At 47.1% G+C, this 26,643-nt stretch overlaps 1 protein-coding gene across 2 annotated transcripts; it reads left to right on the top strand.

Annotated features, from left to right (window-relative positions):
* The first annotated feature begins 4,634 nt into the window (after positions 1-4,634).
* Positions 4,635-25,209, top strand: IFNLR1 (interferon lambda receptor 1). 2 transcript variants are annotated; one of them, XM_065882098.1, is made up of 7 exons: positions 4,635-4,692; positions 8,346-8,469; positions 16,484-16,668; positions 21,001-21,143; positions 22,872-23,031; positions 23,334-23,467; positions 24,547-25,209. In XM_065882098.1, exons 1-7 carry the CDS (start codon positions 4,635-4,637, stop codon positions 25,207-25,209), a joined length of 1,467 nt encoding a protein of 488 aa, XP_065738170.1. The 2 variants fall into 2 exon arrangements, with proteins under 2 accessions (XP_065738170.1, XP_065738162.1); XM_065882090.1 differs by having other exon boundaries at positions 24,460-25,209.
* Positions 25,210-26,643: the final 1,434 nt, after the last annotated feature.

Here is a 26,643-nt window from a genome sequence, read left to right as displayed (position 1 = left end):
GAATTTCCCTTCAATTAACTTTACTGTGGAGCAAAGTTCCTGCTGCCTGCGCTCTCTGTTTCTCTCTCTCTCGCTCTCTCTCTCTCTCTCTCTCTCTCTCTCTCATACACACACACACACACACACACACACACACACACACACACACCATTTAATAAAGGACTAAGCCAAGCTAAGTGGAAAAGTAAAAATTCTCCCACCCTGCAACTTGTATGTTAGAGCTGGAATCAATTACTATGGTGGTTCTCAAAGTGTGGAACCCAGACTGGCAGCACCTGGGAACTTGTTAAAATGCAAATCCTCAGGCCCCACCTCAGAAACACTGAATCAGGGACTCTAGGGATGAGCCCCAGCAATCTGTGGTTTAACAAACCCTCCAGGTGACTCTAATGCACACTAAAGTTCCCAAATTACAGATGAGAAAACTGAGACCCAGAGAAAGGATGTAACTTGCTTAAGACCATAGGGTGATAAAGACTGGAAGCTTTGGAATCATGTGGTCCTGGCTGCAAATTCCAGCTTCCCCATTTCCAATTGTGTGACCTTGGACATGTCCTTTAGCCTCCCTTTACTTCAGTATCTGTCTTAGTCACTTCAGGCTGCTATAACAAAATACCATAGATTGGATGGCTTAAACAACATTTATTTCTCACAGCTCTGGAGGCTGGGAAATCCAAGATCAAGTGACAGCCAATTCTATTCCTGCTGAGAGCGCTTTTCGTGGTTTGCAGATGGCAGAAGTCTTCTCCTCATATCCCCATATGGCCGAGAGAAAAATGATCTCTCTTGTATCTCTTCTTCTTAGGGTGCTAATCCCATTCATGAGGGCTCCACCTTCATGACCTTATTAACTCCCAAAGGCACCATCTCAAAATTCCACCACTTTGGGGGTTAGGATTTCAAATATGAATTTTGGGTATAATCATCTGTAAAATGGGAACAGCATACACCTGCTCCCAGGGTGGCCACTATTCTGCATTAAAGGTAGAATGAGGGCTGGAGCTCAGGCCTCCAGATTTCCAGGCTGGTGCTTTTACCCCAAGGAAACTGGCTGTCAGCCCTGCACAATCCAATAAGAATGTTCCAGAGACCTTAACATTTGAAATGTTGACATGGAAAGGAAGGCTTTGTTTTATTTTGGGAGGCCTCAAAAGGAAGAGTCAGATGACTGGCGAAAATTACAAGGAGCTAGATCAATTTAAGGGAGAATTTCCCAACTGGAACTGTTCAGAAACAGAATTGACAGCCCCGAAAGGTAGTGAGGGTTCATCACTGGAGGATTCCAAGCAGCATCTGGATGCCTATCTTTCCAGGTTGGTGTGGATGAACTCTGAGGTCTCCTCATATGTAACCCTCTATAGTGGCTATGTGCTGTTTGTCTCCTCTGCATCCATTCTTTGGGGAGTTGCCCATCTTCCACTCCACACGGTTGGAGGTGCTGTAAGTCAGGGTATTCCATTCATCCCTCGCACCCCAGGGCACAATACCTAGACTAGCCAGTTAAGACTATTCTATCCTCCCTGACCACATTGATTGGTTCAGGGAATGGCATGTGACCCAAGCCAAGCCAATCAGAATCTTTTTCTACCAGAGCCATCCCAAATTGGGATGTGAATGGAAATTCACATCCATTCTTGAATTTCCCAATCTGGTGAGCCTGCAGAATTCCTTTTTGGCTTAAGCCATTTTGGGGTTTTTGTCCCTACCACGGATAAAGTCTTCAGTAATACTACCATATAAAAATGGGCTTTCCTGTTCTCGTTTTGAGGCCTGCCTCCCCCCAACCCACGACAGCATTGCATTAAAACAAGAGCAAGGAAAACAGCAGTCAAAACAACAGTAGTTTCAACCCATTTAAAATCTTTAGTCTCTTGAAAAAAAAAAAGCCAAAACATATTCCAGTCCTAACACAGAACAAAAAGTTTTAAACTCCATTTTCTCCATCTCTCTCTTCATCTCATAGTCATGGTAGCTGTCTACTAAACTTGCTTCCTTCTTCTCCAAACACCTGAGCCCCAGTCGGCTCTTAGCTTTTTCCTCCTCACCTACCTTTTCCAATGTCCACTGATCCAACATTCCTGGACCCTTTGCTGGCCCAGGAAGGAAAGAGGGAAGCTGTAACTCATCATACAGTAATGTGGTTTTACACATTTTTCTCGGGGTCAATGGAAGAGGTGTGATTGTAAAATCCCATCTATGGAGGGAGGTATGGCTGTGAAGTCATACTTTCAGAAGAGATACTGATGTCTTTCAATTATCAGTCATATGCCAAGTTCAGCTTAGTAAATATTTACAGAGTGATTACCACTTGCCAGCTAAGAGCCAGGAGTGGGGCTGAGTTGTCTCGGGCATCTGGAAATGTGTTGACTAAGCCCCAGACATTAAAAGTCTATTACTCACTCGTCATTGAATACCTACTATGTGCCAGGCCTTGAGGATATATCCAGGAGGAGAGATATTAAAGGCAGAAAAATGATTTCTGTGAAATGGTGATTAAGTACTGCCAAAGGAGACATATATAGGGATTGGGAACAAACCAGTGTCAGGGGTTAAGGAAGGTTCCCTGAGAAAGTGACTCATGAGCTGAGACAGGAAGCAAGAAGAGGAGTTGGCTAGAAGTCTAGAAGACTAGGGGAAAGATAAGCCTGGGAAGGGAATCCCGGAAACAGTGTTTGAAAGATGAGAGAGGGAGAGCGAGAAAGAACGAGAGTGAGACAGAGAGCGACTCCAGGAGGACTCTCTGTGTGGGTGCAGCATGGAGAACTGGAGGGAGGTTCAAAAGGTAGGTGGAGGCCCCGTTGTAAAAACCTTTGACTGCCACGTAAGAGATTATGAGTCTCACGCTATGGACCAGAGACTTCAATACGAGCCCCATGTGCCACTTAGGGCTTGGGATGTGGTTTGTTCTAAACATGGAAGAGCTCAGGTCTGGTTCTTCCAACTCTGTGTTGTGTTGAAGCAGGCTCCCGTAGACTCAGGAGAGCCCATTGTGTGCACTTCTTCCCAACTTTGTGTTTAGGGCCTCAAATTGAAATTGACCTTGGTGGAGATATCTATACCACAGAAACTGGCAAATGCTACCAAGCAGGGCCTCCCCCTGCCCCACAAGACCCAGGCATTAAACATTTACCGGCACCACTGCTTCCACCAAAGAGGAAGCTAGCACTGCAGCACTGGTGAGAGTTTAATGCTATGATCTTTGCAAATCAGGAAGTGATCAAGACTGGGACGTTTTATTTTTGTCTGCCCTTAACCATCAGAAGGCTGAGTAGCAGAAGTTTTATACCCACAGGCTTTGAGGACAGCCAGACTGAGGTCCAAATCCCAGACCTGTCACTAACTAGCTGTGTGACCTTGGGCAAGCAATGTTACCTCTCAGAGTTTCATCTGTTAAAAAAGATATTAATAGCCGGGCTGGGTCACAACTGACCAACGGTCACCAGGCCCGTCACTGAGACCCAGAGAATGAACAGAGCAGTTACCCAGAGGCAGTGTGGCCATGGAGTCAGACGGGCCTGGATCTGAATCCAGAATCCAGCAGCTGCATGAGCTCTCTGGGGTCTCAGAATGTCAGTTTCCTCATCTGAAAAGAGGAAGCAATACCTCCTTTGAGAGTTGTGGAAGAACAGAAAAGAACATATTTAATAAAGAAGAGCTATAGTGACTTTTAGAATAAAGTGACTTTTCTTATTGGAAAAGCAAGACATATTAATTAGAAACTAACTTGACTAATTTAGTTTAGGATTACTTACTTAAATTTAGAAATTAAACATGAACAAAAAGAAGAAACCCTTTTAAAAATACCCTCATCCCTGAGAGATAACAACCACTGACATATTGATGTATATCCTTCCAAAACTACCCATACCTATAGGCACGCATTTCTTTAATGGGCCCATATTTCAGCACTTGCTTTTCTGCTGCTAAGTGTACTTATTATAAACATCCCTGAGTCACTACATATGCCTTGGCAACGTCGTTTTTAATGGCTGTAGACTATTCTGTGCGGCGGCTGGTTCCACTATTTGAAAGCGATTCCTGTTCAGGCGACTGGTAACAAACACACCACAGGCTTTGGCACCAGAGGGACCAGCTTTCCCAGGAGCAAGTCCGTGAAGCTCTGGAGGTTGTCACTCCCTGCGTGAAGGATGTATAGAATGACACGACAGACCCACCAGATTCTCGCGGGGGTTAAAGTAGATAATATGGGAAAGTGCTTGGCTTAGAACCTGGCACTTAGAACGTTCTCGGATACAGCCAATGGTGCCTGAGACTACGTTCTTAAACTGGCCCTGAACTCGTCTGTCCTGTTAAAAGTCTCGTATTGGAATTCCTAACTGTGATTATTAATAATAAACAGTTTTCCTCTTCTCCCCTCCCTCCATACACGGATTTACTGATACCCCCTCACCTCCCACCCCCGGGATCGGGCAGAACAAAATGAAGTAGAGGCCCTGGGAGCTACCGGAGGGTTTGAGCCCGGCTGCCGCAAGGGAAGCCCCGGGAGTTTCCCAGTCCTGGCCCCGAAGGGGCGGGCCCGCGGTCCGGCCTCCCATTGGCTGCCAGTCGCGTCACCTGCCTTGGGTGGGCCTGGAGGAGGGACCTGGTCCCACCCTGGGCCACAGAAGACCGGCATGACCGGGGCCCCGCGGTGGGCCTCGTTACTCCTGTGCCTGCTGCAGTCCACTTCAGGTAAGGGCACGGGGCCGCGGGGTGGGCGTGGGCCGCGGGGTGCCCCATCCGGTCCGCACCCACCTTCCGACCCAGAGCTCCGGGGAGGGAGCGCCTTGGGCATCAGTCTGTGCGCCGCAACCCGTGCGAATTAGCAGAGCCCACCCAGCACCAGTTTTCTTTTTCCGAGGACTAAACAGACCCGGGTCTTTGAAATTCCCTTCCGGGAAGGAGCTGATCCGGCTTCCTAATGCCAGTTCAGCCTCAGACGAACAGAAAATAAGATAGTGGCCGTTCAAAAGTCAGCTGCATTTGTTTATAAAGTGGTTTTTAAGGTTTCCTAAAAGCCCTATCCGCTGCATTAGTATCACAGACCCTGACTAGTAGGGGAAATTAAGCAGAAGTGCCCTGCTGTCGCCAGGGGTGCCCTCCCCTTCCTCCCGACTCGGGGTGTCAGAAGTTCCACCCAGGCCTGAGGGGAAGGAGTGCCAGCTTAGCCCGTGCTGTGCTGTCATTCTAACAAGCCACCTTTTTTTCTGAGCTCTCACTGGTAAATAAGGTGACAGGGTACAAGATACCTTGGGATAGGAACCAACCACCAAACCCCAACCAATCCAGGGAGATGGACCCAAAAATGCCCCCAGGATATGCCCCTAGTCTTAGACTAATAATTTAAGAGCTAGAAGGGCCCTTGGACATCATCTAACACTGAGGTTAAAAGCCAGCATTTGTCTGAGCAACTTCTTGGGCACCACATTATTCTAGTTTAGCATCACAACCCAGCTGTCCTAGAAGATAGGTATTATTTCCTCCCGTTTCAGAGGGGGAAACTGAGGCTCAGAGCAATTAAGGGGAATTACCCAAGAAGGAAGGCATTGGTGAGACACACAGAACAGAGAAGACAAGCTGAAGTGAGCATGGCCAGCTTTGGCCGTGGGATGGGCAGCTGGCACAGGGCGGTCCACCCACCCAGGTCAGCTCAGGGATGCCCCAGCCCCTGGAGCCTTTGCAGCAGTGTTACTGCAGCTGATATGGGACAGTGTACCTATGCAGGGAGGAGAGGAGGGGGTCCTCTGTACCCCCTTTTCACCATCAAACTCAATAGTTTTGCTGTCTAGACCTAGCTATCCTTACACCGGAGGAATATTTACTGTACACAACACAAGCTATGGTGTGAAGGGTTAGGGTGAAGCGCAGCGGGATCCAGGTTCTAATCCTGACTCGCACACGTACTGGCTGTGTAGTCTCAGGCAAATTACTCACCATCTGTATCCGAGCCTAGTGCCTTCTGTGGAAGGGAATGACACCTACCCCACAGGGTGGTTTGTCCTGAGGATTGAATGAGGTTTTGTGTATAAAGTTTCACACCGATGCCCGGCGCCCTTCGAAGGCTCATTAGGAGGTAACTACTCTAGCCGCTATTTCTCCACTGTGGCCAAGCTCAGAATTGAGGCCTGTCCTCAAATAAGACGATTGTAGACGGATTTTGGCCTCATGCCAGCCACCTGCTAGGAAGTCCAGAAGCTGGGGCAATGTTGGCATCGGCACCCTGGTGACGCAGTTCCAGCTAGAGGACACGGGGTGGGGTGGTCTGAAAGGCCAGGGGTGTGGAGCCGAGCTGAGCACCACCAGCAGAAAGGGCCCTCCCTCCCTGAGGCCGTTCTATAACCTGTATGGATTTCCATCATGACCCATGTGACACTTCAAGGCACTGCCTTCTCCATGGGACCATGAGCTCCTAAAGGGCAGGAGTGGAGCTGTAGTCCTCTCTGAACCCTCTGGCACGCAGTGATCAATAGATGTCTTTGACCAATAATGATCCATAGATGTCGGAAGAATAAGGCTGAACAGGCCCCACGAGAACCCAGGGGAGGAAGTGTGATCAAGAACTCAGACTTTGCAGACGTAGAGAATGGACTTGAGGACATGGGGAGGGGGAAGGGTAAGCTGGGACAAAGTGAGAGAGTGGCGTGGAATATATACACTACCAAATGTGAAATAGATAGCTAGTGGGAAGCAGCCGCATAGCACAGGGAGATGAGCTCGGTGCTTTGTGTCCACCTAGGGGGTGGGAGGGAGACGCAAGAGGGAGGAGATATGGGGATATAGGTATATGTATAGCTGATTCACTTTGTTATAAAGCAGAAACTAACACACCATTGTAAAGCAATTATACTCCAATAAAGATGTTAAAAAAACCCCAAAAAACTCAGACTTTGGGGGTGGCTAGGCCTGGATTTGAATTCTGTTTCTACAACTTATTAGCTGAGGGGGCCTCAGTTTCCTCATCTGTAATGTGATGATCCTAATTAGTACCTACCTCCTAGGGATGTGGGGCGGATTGAAGGAGGAAATGCAGGTAACGTGCTTTGCGTGGTGCCTGGCACGTAGTTAGGGCACAGTACACATTAGCTGCTATTATCACCCGCGGCATCACCACCACTTCTGAAAGATGTCAGGAAGTGACGTTTGAATCAAGTCTTTAAAAGATTCGATGGTGAATACCACGCTGTCAAAGACACCTGGGTTCAAAGACACACAGAAAAATGAGGTGGTTTGAGAAGGGCGAGAAGGAAGACTGGCTGCAGCCTGGTGACGTATGTAGGTGAGCTGTCAGGAAGAGGTCAACGAGATGGCCCAGCCAGGCCAAGCTGGGCAGGGCTTCACATATCCTGATAAGGAGCATAGACTTTATTCTGAGGACAAGGGAAGGGCAGAAACTGGGCAGCTGTGTAATCAGATGCATATTTCAGAAGATGAGGGTTAGCAGGGAGGAGGTGCCAAGGAGGGAAGTAGGGGCCGGTGAGAGGTGGTCAGGGAAAGAGTCACCGAGACAATGACATCTGAGTAAAGATGGGAAGGAAGCAGAGGAGTGAGCCAGATGGACAGCCGTGGGGAGAACAGTCTAGGCGGAGGGAACAGCTCGTGAAAAGGCCTAGAGGTGGGAGTGTGCCCGGCATGCTCTAGGAACAAGAAAGGGCCAGAATGGCTGGAGAGGAGCCAGCAAGGGGAGTCATGGGTTGGATAGGGTAGGGTCTTGTGGGTGATTGTAAAGACTTTGGATTTTACCTTGAATGAAACAGAAGCCACTGGAGGTTTAAAACAAAAGAGTGACGTGATGTGACTTTCATTTTAACCCTTGCTGCTATATGGAGGATGGATTGTGGGCACAAGGTTGGAAGCAGGGAGACCAGTTAGGAGACCTTAGGAATAATCCAAGTCATCTCAGTATTCATTCAATCACTCAACAGATTTTTATTGTGCACCTACTATGTGCCAGGGACCATTGCAGGCAGGCTCTGGGGACATGGCTGAGAACAAGACAGAGCCTCTGCTCCTTGAGACCCTCAGGGCCGTTCCCTCCTGGAGTCCAGGAATCTATTAGATGGTCCTGTGCTGCGCTGTTTTGCCGGAACCCTCAGGTGCCAGGGTGGGCTTCCCATCACGTCACAGATGGGCTGCTGAGGTCTAAGGAGGGGAAGGGGCTGCAGTACAGCCAGTCGGTGGCATGGCTGTGACTGGAATCCCACACCCCAGGTTCCCAGCCTACATCACATCCCCTATACTTAAGCCACCCCAGATAACTCCTGGTTCTTAAACTCGGTGAGCACCCGACTGCCCGCCCGCACTGCTCGGAATGGCTCCAGACTTCATGGCCTCTTTCTCCACCACAGGGAGGCCCCGTCTGGCCCCTCCCCAGAACGTGACGCTGCTCTCCTGGGACTTCAGTGTGTACCTGACGTGGCTCCCAGGACCTGGCAACCCCCAGAACGTGACCTATTTTGTGGCCTATCAAAGGTGGAGGGGCGCCTCCGGGCTGGTGGGATGATAGGGGGAGACTGAGGAGGTGGGCAGGGGCTGGAGGGGCTTGGTTCTCTGTGTCCACGGGTGACGGACTGCAGCAGGTATTGGGAGAGGGCGTTTGATAAAGCTCTGGAGGTGGGGATGATGCTTAATGGAGAACGGCGCCCAGGTGAAAGACCTGCCGGGGGTGGGGGCAGGTCTTTGAGAAAAGTCAGAGCAGAGCTTGGATGGAGCTGTGAGGACCCAGTGAGGGAATTCTTGAGGGCCTGGATGAGGTGCTTGGCATTCCAGCAGATAAGGGAGGCAGGCGTATCTCTTGCAGAGCCGTGTTAGGCATCGCTAGATGATTCCCCTTTTCCCCACGGAGCCTGCACGGAGTCTTGGAGTCCTTCTCAACTTGGCAGCCCAGGCAGCCACTGCTGATGCAGAGGAGTTTGCAAATGAAAGCTGATTTGCCATCTTTGCACATAGATGGAAATCATCTGAAGTTCTTTAGTAAGAGAGTAAGCTAATGAAAGCAGATACTCAGGAGGATTAATCTAGAATTGGTGAGAAGGAGGAAGCAGAAAGGAGAAGGGACTGCCACGTACTCAGGACCCACCCTGTGCCAGGCTGAGTGCTAGGAGCCTTGCATGAGCATTTCCCTTCTTCCTCCCAGTATCACCAGGCAGACCCTGCATTTCCCCTGTTCTAGAGGCGAGGAAACAACTCAGGTGCTGTGACCTGCCCAAGGAAGCCAGTGATGGAACCAGAAGAAAAACCCAAGTCTGTCTGACCCCAAAGCTTGTGCTCTTCCTCTTCTATTACAGTCCCTCCATCTGTGGCATCCAGATGTGAGTGATGGGGGCCAGGCTTGGGAAAGGACAGACTGTGAGAGAGCTTTAAAAAGAAAGAATGGTATAGAACTGTATCAGGAGGCAGAAAATACCAATACCTAACATGGCCTGTGTGTTTGCTCTGTGTCTGCACTGTGTCCATATATGAAATGTATTTAATCTCACACTGCCCTACGAGGAAGGATTCAGTGACTCTGCTCTACAGTGGAGGTAACTGAAGCACTGAGAGTGTATTTTGCTCAAAGCCACAAAGCTGGGCATAGCGGAGGTGGGATAAATTGATGAAAGAATTGAAAGCCTAACCTCTGGACCTGTATGATATTTTCCTTTCCTTTTACGCTTTTGAAACACCTGCGAGGATTCCAAAACCATGATATTCTAATGGTATTTTTTCATTTATTAGCTGGAATTAATTTTATAAAGAGATGCTTCCTCTCATGTAGTGTTTGATATTCAGTGGTACTATTCATGTAGGCAAGACAGAATAAATGCTTGAATTGTTTTCCTTTAATTTACCAGTTTTCAAGATAACAAACTGGTTCCCTATCATGTCCCAAAGGTGATTGACTTGTTTTTTTATTATCATTACGAACTCAAGTAGTTAAACATATGTGATGGTTTCAATTCATTGCAATTTATTCTACTCATTGAAGCTTGAATGGTCTCATCTTTAGTCCATGAATGTCTCTTCAGGTTGGCTCCTGAGTCCTTTGAATTTGACCCTAGTAATTCATGATATCTTTATTGCTATCTGTTACGAAAAGATGTTCCAGACTCATTTGCACAATTCCTGACCTAAAACCTGAAATCAGCCACATCTCCATTTGGTAAGAAATGGTTTTAAAGAACACAGTCTGTGTAGCTGTCTGATCACTACTGAACTATTGCTCTGAGATATTTTCAGTGAAGAGAATTAGGGTGATACACGTAATAATCCCACCTCTATCCCTGGCTTCTACTGAGGTGGCTGCTTAAATCCGTGAGTTGCACCCACGATCTCCTTATCAAATGATTTTCCAGCCACAACCTTGGTGTTCTCTCCGGAACACGCTTTCTCATTTTTTGCAACATGCATAGGCTGAGAATTTTCCAAATCTTCAATTTCTGGTTCCTTTTTGCTTAACAATTCCTTCTATCTCTCTCTCTCCTCTCTCATTTTACTATAAGCAGTAAGGAGAAACCAGGTCACATCTTCAACACTTTGCTTAGAAATCTCCTCAGCTAAGTATCCAAGTTCATCACTTTCCACTTCTGATTTTCCATAAAACACTAGGACGTAATTCAGTCAAGTTCTTTGCCACTTTATAACAAGGATCAATTTTCTTCCAGTTTCCAGTAAGACATTCCTCCTTTCCAACTGGGATGACCCCAGAATCACCTTTAACATCTATATTCTGACGAACAGTCTTTTCAAGGCAATTTAGGCTTTTTCTCACATGAACCTCAAAACTCTTTCAGCCTCTGTTACCCAGCTGCAAAGCTACTAACACAATTTTAGATATTGGTTACATTAGCACCTCACTTATGGTACCAAAATCTGTGTTCATTTACTAGGGTTGCCATAACAAAATATCACAGACTGGGGGCTTAAACAAGAGAAGTTTTTCTCTCACAGTTCTGAAGACTGGAAGTCCAAGATCAAGGTGTCAGTAGGTTTGCTCTCTCCTGAGGCCTCTCTCAGGAGATGGTCACCTTCTGTGTCCTCACCTGGCCTTTTCTCTGTGGGAGAACAGCCCTGGTGTCCCTTCCTCTTCTCATAAAGGCTCTAGTCCTATTGGATAAGGGCCTCACCCTTAGGACCACATTTAATCTTAATTACCTCTTTAAAGGCCCCATCTCCAAATACAGTCACGTGGGTGTTAGGGCTTCAACATATGAATTGGGTGGGGGATGTGTGTGCACATTTAGTCAATAATGCTGATAAGCTGGATTTCACCAAATTTAAAATTTTGTTCTTTAAAAGAAAAAAAAAGCCCAAAGAAAATGAAAAAGCCAGCCACTGAGAAAAATATATTCATAGTATAAACACTGACAAAGAACTTATATCCAAAATAAAGAACTCCTACATCTCAAAAATAAGAAGACAAATCACCCCCCAAATATTTGAATAGTCACTTCACAAAAGAAGATATATAAATGGCCAATAAGCACATGAAAAGATGTTCAACATCATTAGTCATTAGGGAAGTACAAATTAAAGCTACAAGGAAATACTACTTCACACTCACTAGAATGGTTAAAGTTAAAAGGTCTGAAGATCCTAAGCATAGACAAACATGTGGAGTAACTCTCATGGAGATGGCCCTCCATATTCTGGGGTTTTGCAGCCACAGATTCAACCAACCATGGATCAAAAATATTTTTTAAAAAAATCCAGGGGCTTCCCTGGTGGCGCAGTGGTTGAGAGTCCGCCTGCCAATGCAGGGGACGCGGGTTCGTGCCCCGGTCCGGGAAGATCCCACGTGCCGCAGAGCAGCTGGGCCCGTGAACCATGGCCGCTGGGCCTGCGTGTCCGGAGCCTGTGCTCCGCAACGGGAGAGGCCACAACAGTGAGAGGCCCGCGTACTGCAAAAAAAAAAAAAAAAAAAAAAAAAATCCAGAAAGAAAAATAAATCCGTAAAGTGCCAAAAGCTAAACTTGAATTTGCCATACACTGGCAGCTATTTACATAGCATTTGCATTGTATTTACAACTATTTACATATCATTTACATTGTATTAAGTATCATAAGTAATCTAGAGATGATTTAAAGTACATGGGAGGATGTGCATACATTATATGCACATACGAGACCATTTTATATAAGGGACCTTAACATCCACAGGTTTCTGTATCTCCTGGGGGCCTAGAACCAATCCCCTGTGGACACTGACTGTATATTGTTGATGGGAAATACAGTGGTACAATCCCTTTGGAAAACAGCTTGACAGTTTCTTGTAAAGTTACACATTCAGTTACCGATTCGCAGATTCTACTCCTAGATCTTTATCCATGAGACATGAAAACATATGTCCAAACAAAGACTTGTATACGAACTTTCATAGCGGCTTAATTCATAATTCCCTGTTATGGACTGAATTGTGTTCCCCCCCTTAGTCACTCATATGTTAAAGCCCTAACACCCATGTGACTGTATTTGGAGATGGGACCTTTAAAGAGGTAATTAAGATTAAATGTGGTCCTAAGGGTGAGGCCCTAATCCATAGAACTAGTGCCTTTATGAGAAGAGGGACAGCAGGGCTGCTCACACACAGAGAAAAGGCCAGGTGAGGACACAGAGAGAAGGTAACCATCTCCTGAGAGAGGTCTCAGGAGAGAGCAAACCTGCAGACACCTTGATCTTGGACTTCCAGCCTCCAGAACTGTGAGAGAGACGTTTCTGTGGTTTAAGCCCCCAAGCCTGGCATTTTGTCACCGCAGCCCTGGCAGACTAACACATCAGGTTTCTTTTCTCCCGGTGTCCTAAGAAATGTTTGCTTGACTCAAGGTCACGAAGATCCTCTTCTGTGCTTTCTTCTAGAAGTTTTCAAACTTTAGCATTTACATTTCAGTTCTCTTTTATTTTTATTTATTTATTTATTTGTGGTACACAGGCCTCTCACTGTTGTGGCCTCTCCCGTTCTGGAGCACAGGCTCCGGACGCGCAGGCTCAGCGGCCATGGCTCACGGGCCTAGCCGCTCCGCGGCATGTGGGATCTTCCCAGACCGGGGCACAAACCCGTGTCCCCTGCATTGGCAGGCGGACTCTCAACCACTGTGCCACCAGGGAAGCCCCCAGTTCTCTTTTATTTTTTGAAACTTTCTCTCTTTTCACTTTCTGTTTCTTTTAAGGCATTATCTGCTGTATTAATTTGCTCTCATTGTTCTTCTAATTTATTCTTCGTTTATGAAATGTGGTTGTTACTGTTTCTTATCTGACTCCTGTGTTCTGTTATCTCCTTTCTGAGTTTCTCTGATTCTGTTTTGTGTTGTTCTTCCATGTCTTATATCATTTTAAAATGTCTTTTATAATCCATTTTGAAGTAGTAGCTTACAGTTTCAATCTGTTCATAGCTATGTTTTTAGCATGCGTTTTCTGACTCATTCAGTTGATCGCTTAGCTTATTAATTTCTATCCTTCCTTATTTCCTGTTATAAATATTTAAAGCTATATGCTTAACTACATCTCATAAATTTTTATTTGTGTTATATTTTTGATCATTCAGTTTTAGAGATTTACTAACTTCCATCATAATTCTTTCTTTGATCCATGAGTCATTTTATTTTATTTTCCAATGTGTGATTTTTGAGTCTCCTGTCTTTTTGTTTGAAGTATAGTTGATTTACAATGATGTGTTAGTTTCAAGCGTACAGCACAGTGGTTCAGTTATATATACATATATATATATATATTCCTTTTCAGATTCTTTTCCATTATAGGTTATTACAAGATATTGAATATAGTTCTGTATGCTATACAGTAGGACCTTACTGTTTATCTATTTTGTATATGGTAGTGTGTATATATTAATCCCAGACTCCTAATTTATCCCTCCCCAGTCCCCTTTCCCCTTTGGTAACCATAAATTTATTTTCTGTGCCTGTGAGTCTATTTCTGTTTTGTAAATAAGTTTGTATCATTTATTTAAGATTCCACATATAAATGATATCATATGATATTTGTCTTTGTCTGACTTAATTCACTTAGTATGATAATCTCTAGGTCCATCCATGTTGCTGCAGATGGCATTATTTCATTCTTTTTTATGGCTGGGTAGTATTCCCGTATATATGTATACACACACATACATACATACATACCACATCTTCTTTATCCATTCATCTGTTGATGGACATTAGGTTGCTTCCATGTCTTGGCTATTGTCAGTAGTGCTGCTATGAACACTGGGGTGCATGTATCTTTTCAAATTAGAGTTTTGGTCTTTTTCAGATATATGCCCAGGAGTGGGATTACTGGATCATATGGAACTCTATTTTTATTTTTTTAAGGAACCTCCATACTGTTCTCCATAGTGGCTGCACCAATTTACATTCCTACCAACAGTATAGGAGGGTCCCCTTTTCTCCACACCCTCTCCAGCATTTATTATTTGTAGACTTTTTGATGATGGCCATTCTGACTGGTGTGAGATGATACCTTGTTGTAGTTTTGATTTGCATCTCTCGATAATTAGAGATGTTGAGCATCTTTTCATGTGCCTGTTGTCCATCTGTATGTCTTCTTTGGAGAAATGTCTATTTTGGTCTTCTGCCCATTTTTGATTGTGTCGTTTGTCTTTTTGATTGAGTTGTATAAGCTGTTTGTATATTTTGGAAATTAATTCCTTGTTGGTTGCATCATTTGCAAATATTTGATCCATGAGTCATTTTAAAACATTTTAAAATATTCAAACTTCCTTTAGTTCTCTTTTTGTTAATGATTTTTAACTGGATTATTTGCAGTCAGAGGAAATAGTTTGAGAGATACCTATTCTTTGAAATTTGAGAGTTGCTTTATTTTTGTTAATACTTTTGATAATATTTTGTTTAGGGTTCGTATGTGGCTCAACCAGTTTCTTGTTTGTTCTGTATATGTTCATTAGACGAACTCTGATAATTATGTTGTTCATTTTTTTAACATATGTACTAATAATTTTTCTTTATTCAGCTGTTGATTACTGAGTGAGAAATATTAAAAATTTCCCATCGTAATTGTGGATTTTCTTTTTCTTCCTGTAGTTTTATCTATTTTTGCTGAATATAGTTTGAAGCTATTTAATAGGCACATATAAGTTAGAATTTGTATATCTTCCTGGTAAGTGGAATCGTTCACTACTGTGTAGTGGTTCTTTTCACCTTTACTAACGCTTTGGACTTTGAGGACTTTGTCTCATATTAATATGCCTACACCAGTTCCTTTTTTCGTTGATGTTTACCTAGTATAACTTCACCAAAAAACAAAACAGGGGAATTCTTCCCCCCGATCTGTTCTCTTTGCCTACCTGTATCTCAGCCTTTTCTGGTCACCTGTTGCTCAGTCTCCAAACCCAGGAAGAGTCCTCAATTCTCCTTTCCCTCACATTCCACATCAAATCCATGAGCAAGTCTCATCAGCTTTACCTCCAAAATGCATCCTACATCCAACCTTTTCTTGCCATCTCACCCACCATTCTCTCTTGGACCACTGCTGCAGCCTCCTAGCTAGTTTATCAGAGTGATATTTTAAAAACATAAATTAGATGACCTCAGTTCCTCTCTTCAGAACCTTCTGATAGCTTCCTCTGACATTTGGAATAAAATCCGAACCCCTTGCCAAGATGGCAAGACCCTGCCTGCTCTGCCCACCCCCCTCCACCCTCACATCCAGTCTGTCCACCCTCTCCCAGCCTTGTCCACTGGGCTTTGGCCACCCTGGCCTTGTTTTTGTCTGGACAGATCAAGTCCCTTCCCATTGCAAGGCTTTTGCTTTTGCGTTTCCTTCCCCCAGGCCTTCTCTTGGCTCCCTTCTCAGCATCCCGGCCTCAGCTTCAGCACTGTCTTCCTGGCCTTTCCTGAGCCGGCTTCAGAGAGCAGTCACCCCCGCATTACCCTATGACCACTGCATTTACCAGCTCCTGGATTTATCTTGTTGATGTGATGGTCTCTCATCCCCTCCCTCCAGAGTGTAAGTTCCTGAGGGCAGGACCTATCTGTCATGAATTGCCGATTGCCCAAGAATAATGCCCAGCACGCAGGTCCCTCCTTTGGACCTCAGTGTTCTCAGGAGGTCGTAGTCATGGACCTGTGTGTTCCACTCTGACATCCACATAGCGCCTGGCACCGGGCCTGGTACACGGCAGGGGAATCCATAAATGCCTGAATGAATAAACGTGGGGAAAATGGTTACTAGCACGACGACCCTGTGGGGGAGCCATGACAGATGGGGACACTGAGGCTTAGGGACGGTGACCTGTGTTAAGGTCCCAGAGCTAGTGAGGGGCAGAGCCAGGGTTCCCCCCCTTGTCTATCATTCCAGAGCCCAAGCTCTTGACTGGACTGTTGTCATTCTGTCTCAGCCGATGGCTGGCTGCCTGGACAGATGGATGGATGGATGATCAGGTGGGATGGAGGGACGAGTGATCACATGTTCTCTAAGTTTTCTCACCCCCAAGAGGCTGAATCCATGACCCACACCCTCCTGTCTCCTCTCTCAGCTCTGCAACCCCCAAACAGTGGCGGAGAGTAAAAAAGTGTGCAGGAACCAAAGAGCTACAGTGTTCTCTGATGTGCCTGGAGAAACAAGACCTGTGCAATAAGTTCAAGGGGCGTGTGCGAGCAGTTTCTCCCAGAGCCAGGTCACCCTGGGTGGAGTCCAAGTCCATGGATTATTTTTTTGAAGGTAAGTGAAGGACCTGTGGGAGGCCGTCTGCTCAGGAGCCTGGCTCAGAGGCACTGCTATCCTGGCCATCTGTCTCCCCCTTCCCCAAAGCAGTGGGCAGCTCTCTGGGGCCACCTGCCACGGGCCCTGGCCCATGTCCCAGTAGCCTGACTTCGTGGCAGGGAGCTAGGGGAGTTCACCAGTCCCAGCAGTTCACTTTGTACCTCCTACTAATGAGGTTCTTGATCTTCTTTTGAGCACAACCTTGGTCATGAACTACACAAGACACCTTATATATTTATTCCTACTTTTTAAATGTTCAATCTCTCTCTTTAAGAAACGATTTTTAAACATTCTGGTTGCAATAGTAATTTCTGTACACGGTAGAAATTTGAGGGGGGGAGGAGATGAAAATAGAGAGGAAAACATTCCCCATGTTTACAGCCTTCATAAATCACCAGGGTTAACATTGAGTGAGGAGAGTGCTTTTTTCCCCCAATGTATTTTATTTCTAATCCTCATAACAGACCTGTGGGGTTCATTTTCATCACCCCATTTTTTAAAAATAAATAAAGCAAGACTCACAGAAGTTAAGGAACTTGCTAGCTAGTAAGTGATGGACACGGGATGTGAAATGGTTCTTTCTGATCTGGGACAAGGTGCTCGATCAGGTCAGGAGTAAGGAGGGGAGGATAAATACTCAGACAATAGCCTCATGGAGCTGAGATCTGTAACTTACCACCCAGGCTTCTCAAAATGTTTGAGGACAAAATAGGGCTTGAAGGGGCATGAGGAAGGGACTTAATGAAGGACGGCAGGAGAAAATGGCAGAGAAGGAAGAAGAGATGATTTGGATGGGAGGAAGCTGGCTGGTTGGATGGACGAAAGGAGGAAAAGGATGGATGGGTAAGAAGAAAAGAAGTGTGGAGAGGATGGGGAAGAAGTGACGGATGAGTGGGAAGGAGGAGGCTAGATGGATGGGCAAATGCTTACCATGAAGGAGCCAGTATGGATGGAGAAGTGGAGGATAGGAACGAAAGGCAGACAGATGGATCAGTGGGTAGAGAGTACAGAAGGAAGGCTGGCTGCCTGGGAAGGGAAGGAAGGGTAACAGGGAAGGAGAGGCAGAGGAGAAAGGAAAAACAGGAAGGAAAGATGTATGGAAAGAAAAGAATGGATGGATAGGAAGGATGGAGGAGTAGAAAAGTAGGCTGATTGGCTAGATACAAGGAAGGAAGAAAGTATAAATGAACAGGAAGACAGGGTGGATAGGAAGGAAGAAATGTCAATTGGAAAGAAAGGAAGACAGGATGCTTAGGAAGAAGGAAGGATGGTTGAGAAGGATGCGTGGATGGGAAAGAAAAGAAGCATAGTTGGGAAGGATGGATGGATGGATAGAAAGGAAAAGAAAGATGGGAAGGCAGGCAGAAAGGCTGTCTGGCTAGAAGAATGATGGATGAACCACTGCAGAGGCTGGATGAATAGGAATAAGAATTAGAGCAATAGAGGGAAAGATGCAGAAAGGAGGCTACTTTTTCTTGCCTCCTCCTCCCTGAATAATATTCTGACTGTCCTGCAGTGCACCTCAAGCTTGAGCGACCCTTCCCTCCTATTTCTGCCCTCAGCTGTGGTGACCCCAGTCACGTTCTCTCTTGAGTTTTGGTAGTTCATTTCATTTCCCCCTAATTTCTTCCAACTCCATGAGGTCAAGATTTATGGAGGCCTCATCTCCCCTCTCCCCTCAGCTCCCTGCCCAGGGCTTAATACATATCAGTGTCCCGTGGATATTTCCTGAACACATAAGTAGTGGCACCTTGTGGAAGCCACACATTTTCCCTGAGCACAAACACAGGACAGGGATGACCGGTGTGGCCAGAGCTCCTGCTGGCTGGTACTCAGGGAGGGCTGCATGGAAGAAGTGGCATTTCAGCTGGATCTTGAACAATGGTGTATTAATTTTCTCTTGTCACTTTATTTCAACTCACTGCCCCCACCATCTTCAAACCATCAGTCAAACCTAGATGACCTTGAACAGACTGTCCTTAGAAATGGACATTAAAGACTCTGCCAGTGAGAGCTCAGAAGCAAGCGAGGAGCATCATAGAGAAAATCTAAATCTCCTTCAAGAATTCTTGAATCATCACGAACAGACTGTTAGTAGAAGTATGGATACTAAAAGCACTGCCTCACAGAAGGAAGTGAGGAATATGTTATTGAAAATTTCAGGAAGGGGGAATGCCTCTTATATACTGGCAAAAAGATTAGCAAAATTGTGTCCTGTCGGTATGTGGAAAGCAGAACTTGTAAATGATGAATCTGGACATTTATCAAGGAGATTTGATAAATGTTGTGTTGAAGGCATGACCTGGTTTATTCTTGGTAATCACAGCAAAATGCAAGGAGGAGAGAGAGAAATTGAGGAAAGAGCATAAACAAAAAGGGACCAGGACTTGAAGATTTGGGAAATTCTTAACCTATACAGATGGCAAAAGATACTAAAGTTAAGAAATTGCTTCCAAGAGTGTAACACAGAGAAACAGCAAAGTGTGTGGTTGTGCAATCATTTACTAAAACCTCAGAAAGATCAAAGTGTTTAGTCAAGAAAAAGGCTCTTTGAAGAGATTTAAGGGTATGACACACAGTTCAGCTTCCCTCAGGCAAATCAAAGGGCCTCTAGAAAGCTGAAGTGTTATCCCTCAGCCAGCTCCACTAAAGCCAAAAATAGAGAAGGGCTTATCTCAAAAAGATCTGTGGAACTGACTTCTGTCTAATGGAGTGGGTCCCCATGACATCCACAGGAGACCCATAAAATTCTTGAGAATTTTATATCAGCAGAAACACTGCCAGCTTGAACGGAAAGGGACAGAGAGGACAAGAAAAGAAAGAAGGCTACTGGTCCCCCAATTTCTACTGGAAGGAAGCAGACTGGTAAAACTACTTAGCTGCAAATACCAGCTACCTTTCATGAAAAGGAAGGATGATTCAGAGGGTGGAACCAAGAGCCCAGAGAGCAGTGCTGAAAGCCAAGGAGAAGTAGTTCCCAAGCCTTAAAACCTAGTACAGTTTGTGTAGCTGGATTTCAAAACTGCTTCAGCCCAGTGACTCCTTTTTACCTCCTATTTCTCCCTGTTTGAACCAAAATGTCTATAACTATTATCCAGCGCCTATCCCACCACCTTATATCGGGAGCAGATAACTTGTACTTTATTTTCACTGGTCCACAAATAGACAGGAACTGTGTCCCAGGAGTTGTACTGAATGGATTGTACCCAAAGTCTCACCTGAACCTGATTTAGATACTTTAGATGATGAGATTTTAGAACTTGAGTTGATGCTGTAATGGGATGAGACCCTGGGGTACCTTGGGTTGGGGAGAATGTATGTTGTACTGGAGAGGGACATGATTTTCAAGGAGTCAGGGGGAGGACCATGAGAGACAGAATGACTCCCCCAAAGATATTCATGCTCTAATCCCTGAACTTCTGAATATGTTAGATGTTACTATTACATGGCAAAAGGGATTTTAATTAAGTTTATGGGTGTTAAAGTAGTGAGATTATCTTGGATTATCCAAATGGGCTCAATCTAATCCCATGAACCCTTAAAAGCAGAGAACTTTCTCCAGCTGGAGGCAGAAGAGGTGTAGAAGAAGGGAAAATCGGAGAGAGTTGAGGTGTGAGAAGGATTCAACATGGTGTTTCTGCTTTGAAGATGAAGGGGCAACGTGATTAGAAATGCAGGTGCCAGGACTTCCCTGGCAGTCCAATAAAGACTCTGTGCTTCAACTGCAGGGGGTTGGGGTTCAATCCCTGGTCAGGGAACTAAGATCCCACATGCTGTGCAGCACGGCCAAAATTTAAAAAAAAAAAATGCAGGTGCCCTCAGGAGCTGAGAGAGGGTCCCAGCTAACAACAGCATAGAAATAAACCTCAGCCTCACAACCACAAGGAACTGAATTCTGCTGACAGCGTGAACGAGCATGGAAGTGAATTCTCCCCCAAAATTCCAGACAAGAGCCCAGGCCAGCTGACATCTTGATTTCCACCCAGAGTTGAGGACCCCATCAAGCCCACCCAGACTCTGACCTACAGAACTGAGAGATAATAAATCTGTGTTGATTTAAGCCACTAAGCTCATGGTAATACGTTATGGCAGCAGCAAAAACTAATACAAACGAACAGGATGCTGACAGACCAGTGACATGTGAAGGGCACCCAAGTGGAAGGGATGACATGAGTAAAGGAAGGTTAACTGTCTCTGGGCTGGGTGAGGAACAGGCCTACCTGGAGGCTGGGGGATGGATGCCCTGTGACCCCCAGAAGGTCCTGATGGGTCCTGTTCTGTTTCTGCCAGTGGAGCCAGCCCCACCTATCCTGGTATTCACCCGGACAGACGAGATCCTGAGTGTCAATGCCACGTACCAGCTGCCCCACTGCATGCCCCAACCAGATCTGAGCTATGAGGTGTATTTCTGGAAAGAGGGTACCGGGAATGAGGTGAGAAACCCCTTTCATGCCCCCAGGCTGGGTCCCCTTCCTCATTCTCCCACCAAACCCCAGTGCTCTTCACCCTCCAAGCCCTGAAAGCCTCCTCCAGGAAGCCTTCCCTGCATACCCCTCACTCCTGGCAGTCACCCCTTGACTCTGCACAGTGTGAGTGGCCTGTGGCCCACCTCTGCCCCCCTCCCCCTAAGAGGCCAAGTTCAGGACATCCTTCCCCTGCACATTACAGGTAATAAACAGCAGTTTTCTACCTAATTTTTTTTTTAATTATGAAACCTTTTTTTTTTTTAATCTGACTGAAGTATGACAGGCTCCAAGAACCTACTTAGCCTACTTGTTAAGCCACCAGATTCATTAGAAAAAAAAACCTAGAAAATACAGATAAATTCTAGGAAGAAAACCAAAAGTACACAGAGATGATCGCAAATAACTATGTGGTGTATATCCAATTTCAGACTTGTTTCTGTGTATGCGTGTGCGAATGTCTGTATATATTTATCTATGGCAGGGGTTGGCAAACTTTTTCTGTTATTGGCCAGATAGTAAATACTTTTGGCTTTGCAGGCCTTATCGTCTGTCACATCTATTCAACTCCATCTGTAACACAAAAGGAGCCATAAGTAAATAGGTACATGAACAGGCATAGCTGTGTTCCAGGAAAACTCTATTTAAAACAAAAGATGGGGGTTTCCCTGGTGGCGCAGTGGTTGGGAGTCCACCTGTCGATGCAGGGGACACGGGTTCGTGCCCCAGTCCGGGAAGATCCCACATGCCGTGGAGCGGCTGGGCCCGTGAGCCATGGCTGCTGAGCCTGCGCGTCCGGAGCCTGTGCTCCGTGACGGGAGAGGCCGCGGCGGTGAGACGCCCACGTACCACAAAAAAAAAAAAAAAAAAAAAAAGATGGGGCTGTAGTCTACGGACCCCCGTTCTTGTCCATTCTGTCTTTTACTGAACCAACGCTCACACTGCTAACCTCCTGCACACTCTGGATCCCAGAGATACACTGGTAGATCTTCATCCGATGTGGTCCTCACCTTCAAGAACCTCACAGATATTCTCAACCAGCACTGTCCAGTAGAAACATAATGCAAGCCACATCGTGTCATTTAAGTGTTCCACATTAAATTAAGTAAAAAGAAACAAGTGAATTTGTTTTCCTAGTAGGTTTTATTTCATCCAATAGAATGTTATCTTCTGAACATGTAGTTAATATAAAAATTACTGAGATGTTTTATGTTCTTTTTTCGTGAAAGCCAGTGTGTATTTTACACTTAGAGCACATCTCGGTTGGTACCAGCCACACTTCAAATGCTCAAGCACCACCTGTGGCCAGTGGCTACTGTGTTAGACAGGCAGCCCTAGAGTTTTCTGTGTCTGTAATGGCTGAGTGACCACTGCCCCCGCCCTAATTGATTGACACGCCCTGAGGGCAGGAAGCCTAAGGCATCTGTCCCTGAAAGTGAGGGCCTGTGGGCCCTGGTGGGGTGTGCATGGGAGTGACCCTGAGTGGCAGGGCTGCTTTTGAACCCAGACCATCTCTATCTCGAAACTCCATGGAAGGGAAACCAGAGAGTGTTGGGACGTGCTCCCTGAGGCTTAAGCCTTAATGCAAGAAAAGGTGTAGGAGTCACAGCTGTGTCCTGCCAACCCCACCCTGTCCTGGCTACATGGAGCCAGTGCCCCCCAGCAGGTCCACCCACCTCTGCTTCTCTCTCCAAACAGGCCAGTTTTCCAGCCACTCCCCATGGCCAGCCAGTCCAGATTTCTCTCCAACCAGACACCAGTGGACACCACTGCCTCAGCGCCAGAACTATATACACCTTTGGCTCCCCTAAATACAGCAAGTTCTCTGAGCCCACCTGCTTCTTCCTGGAGGCCCCAGGTGTGTGCAAAGTGGTACAGAAGTGGGGACTTTTCCCCTGGGCGTTAGGATCTTCATAATATGGTGGTTAAGAGCACAAGTCTAGAGACAGACTCACCTCGATTAAAATCCCAGCTCCACCCCACTCACTTTATCTTTGGGCAGCTTACATAACCTCTCTGAACCTTGCTTTCCACACCCTGTAGGATGGGTTTATTCTGATGAGGATTAAATAGGATAATGTACGTGAAGCCCACAGCACAGATGCCGTTGATAGACAGGAGCCCCTGCTTCTCTAGTTGTTATTATGTTTTTCTTCCTAGGATCCAACTGGGCACTCCTGGTACTGCTACCCCTTCTGCTGCCACTGCTGTTGGTCGTTGCCACGGGGCCTGTGATCTGGAAGAGCTTCAGGGGGAACCCCTGGTTTCATCAGGCAAAGATGCCACAGGCCCTGGTATGGCAAATCTGGGGGTGTGCGACAGAGAGGGAGGGTTGTCGAAGAGCAAGGAAGTGGAGCTAGACTTAGAGATAGTTCAGCTAGAATATCAAGATGGCCCAGACTGCGAAACATCTATCTTCCTGTCTAAGTTTTCACCATTAGTAATTCATTCCTTTGGCACCAAATTAAAATAGCAAATATGCTTCAGGAGAGATGCCCAGAGGGGAGGCGGGAGGGTGGCACCTAAAGGGGACATCTTAAAAGGATCCCAGCACTTCATTCACAATCTAACCGAGGGTCAGTCTTGCCCAGGCAGATGCTGGAATTTCCCCACCGGTCTGCCAGCTCACTTGCTTAGAACCTGGGGCCAGCTGGGACAGGGGAAGCCTGGAGAGGTCAGACTTGTTCAGATGAAGGCCTGGAAAGTGAGGCTGTGGTAGATGAGGCTCAGTGGGCACTCAGGTCCGGTGGGAGCTTTGAGGATGGATTCTGAGAGTCCCTGCCACACGGGAGTGTTTCAACGTTCCTGGATATGGGACCTGCAGGGAATTCCCACTAACTGAAGGACAACCTCTGTGTTAGATGGGTCTGTACCTTGCCCTATCCCTCTGCCTTCCCATTATGTGGTAAGTTACCAGCTCGACCTCCTGCAGCTGGCACCTGAAACCTGGAGGCTTTCTCTGGCCTCTGGTGTCCACTCTGCCCGTGCACACCACCAGCTGCATGTACCAGAGAATTCACACCGCCACCACCCCTCCATGCCTCACCTGATGGTGAGGCCTGTGTCCCTGGCAGGGCTAAGTTCCAGCTGCCCTCGGGGTAACTTGCCTGATAACACCCCGCTATCAGCTGCTAGGCCTTGCTGACACTTCCTGGGATCACTTCCCAAAGAAACTACTTACATTTGAATCCTTGTCTCGAGTCTATTTCCAGGGGAACCCAAATTAGAACAGTCACTCTTCCAGAAAGGCTGAATTTTCTGTTCTTCTCCCCCTTCCCCCAATCAGGACCTCTCTGGACACAGACACCCTGGGGCAACCTTTCAACCCAGTGGCCCAGAGTGCCTGCATGTCTTGATCCTCTGTCCCCAAAAGGAATGGACCAGAAGGGTCAGGCTGACCCCTAGAGTCAGGGCCCCAGCCACCGTCCAGGCAGGATCAGAGGACAATGCTGAGGAGGAGGAGGAGGCTGACGAGGAGAGCACGGACGACGGTGTCAGCTTCCAGCCCTACACTGAACCACCCCCCTTCCTGGGGCAGGAACACCAGAGCCCGGGGCATGCTGAGGTAGGAGGGCCTTGGACTCCTCTGGTCCGGGTCGAAGACTCCTCTGCTTGCGATTCTTCAGACGGAAGCTGGGCCAGCACTGCGGGCTCCTCCCCCTGGGACGAGGCTGGATCATCTGGCTACTTGGCCAAGAAGAGGCCAGGCCGAGGACCGGGTGGGAAGGAGCTCCAGAAGCCTCTCCCACCACCCGAATTCTCCGAGGACTCGAGTTCCCTGGAAGAGCCCCCAGAAGACAACCCGTCCTCCTGCGTCGGCTGGGGCTTACCGTCACCAGGGCTGATTCTGGTTCCCAGGGAGCCCCCAGTTTCTCTTCAGACACTGACCTTCTGCTGGGACAGCAGCCCCGAGGAAGAAGAAGAGGGTGGGGGGGAATCAGAAAGTGAGGACAGCAGTGACAGCAGCTGCGGGGCTAAGAGCCTCCAGAGGATTGAGGTCAGAGGTAGGACACTGGGGCACTACTTGGCCAGGTGAGCTGTCCCTCCCAGTCTGGTGCTACTGAGCTTTCTGGGGACCCAGCATGCCACCGAGACTTGAAATCCTGGGAGCATCATCGCTGGGGCAGCCGCGGGTTCTTACGGCACCTCGGGGAACCCGGCTAGAGGTGTCCGCCAGGTTGAGCAGTCAGAAGCCACCCCGTCCTATGACCTTCGAGCTTTGGGCCGAGAGCCAAGAGGGGTGGAGACAGGGATGGGCGGAGGTCAGAGGTTGGTTGGGTGTCAGACCACCCCACTGTCCCTGGGGTGACAGGCCAGTTGGAAAAATCATCCCTGCACAACATGAAACAGGCGAGGTCAGGTCACAGGGGACATTGAAGGCTGACAGCACAAGGGCCCATCTGGATTTGGGGAGGGAAGAAATCTGGAGGCACACCAAGTGTAGCAGGACTCAACGCCTCTCTCCAGCACCCGCTGGGCTCCCTCCTCCCCGAGGCTCGGCATCCTGATTTATGAGTCCCCTAGGGTGGGCCCCAGTGAAGAAAAAATCCAGTTGGCTGAGGGTGTTGGAGAGGAAGAGGAAAGGCATGGTCCTTCAAATCCCAGTCTCTGAGTCAGGCATTGCACAGTTTCCATTATCAAAGAGGCCTGGGTCCAAATCCCAGCTCTGCCATTTCCCAGTTGTGTGGCCTTAGGGGAGATACCTTCCTTCTCTGTACCCAAGTCTCCTTTCTACAGCTACCACCTGGGGCACGGTGAGGGTTCCAACAGAGACGTGTGATGCCTGCCACACCACTGGCACTCACCACGTGGTGGCTGGTAGGATTCTCCATCCACCCAGGCTCTGAGGGGACCGCTGGGCATCTCCCACCTGTGACCCTAAACCCAGAGTGACTGGAGTTCCCACCTTTAGTCTTTCTCCTGCCTCCTGCCCTCGCTGACCCCTGCCTTCTGGTCAGGAAACAGTTCTCAGAAGCTGGAGCCCAGCCAAGGGTCCCTCTCCCTTTTCCCAGCAAAGAAAATACCAAATGGCCCACCTTCTAGGGGGTCTGATTAATTGGTGGTGGGGTAGCAACCCAGCAGGGAGTCGGACCCCTGGGCCCGTGATCCCCAACTTAGCACTTCAGACCCTTTAGGTGACCATTGTGGTTGTAAAGACGTCCCATTTCCTCTTCCAGTTTTGAGAAACCACTGTCTTCTGGAAACAGGTGACTGTCCTTACCTGAGGGTAGTGATGGATGTGCTCACACAACCGCTTTATTAACCTACACCCACCAGTATATGGACGAGCAGAGCTGAGTCTTCACCCGTTAGACCAAGGTTTTGTCAGTTTTGTGGCCCTGCAGGGACCACAGGAATCAGAACAATCCTTGGCTCTGCCATTTCACCTGCCAGGACTTAAGTTCCTCCATTTGTGTCAAAAGCGTCTTCATAAGCATTTTGAAGGGGCTGTGTTGTTGTGTGTTTTTGT

The sequence above is a fragment of the Phocoena phocoena genome, chromosome 1 (assembly GCF_963924675.1).
Source record: "Phocoena phocoena chromosome 1, mPhoPho1.1, whole genome shotgun sequence".
In the NCBI taxonomy this organism is placed as follows: Eukaryota; Metazoa; Chordata; class Mammalia; order Artiodactyla; family Phocoenidae; genus Phocoena; species Phocoena phocoena.
The sequence above is the reverse complement of the archived record's forward strand: the minus strand, read 5'-3'. Positions and strand labels throughout refer to the sequence as shown.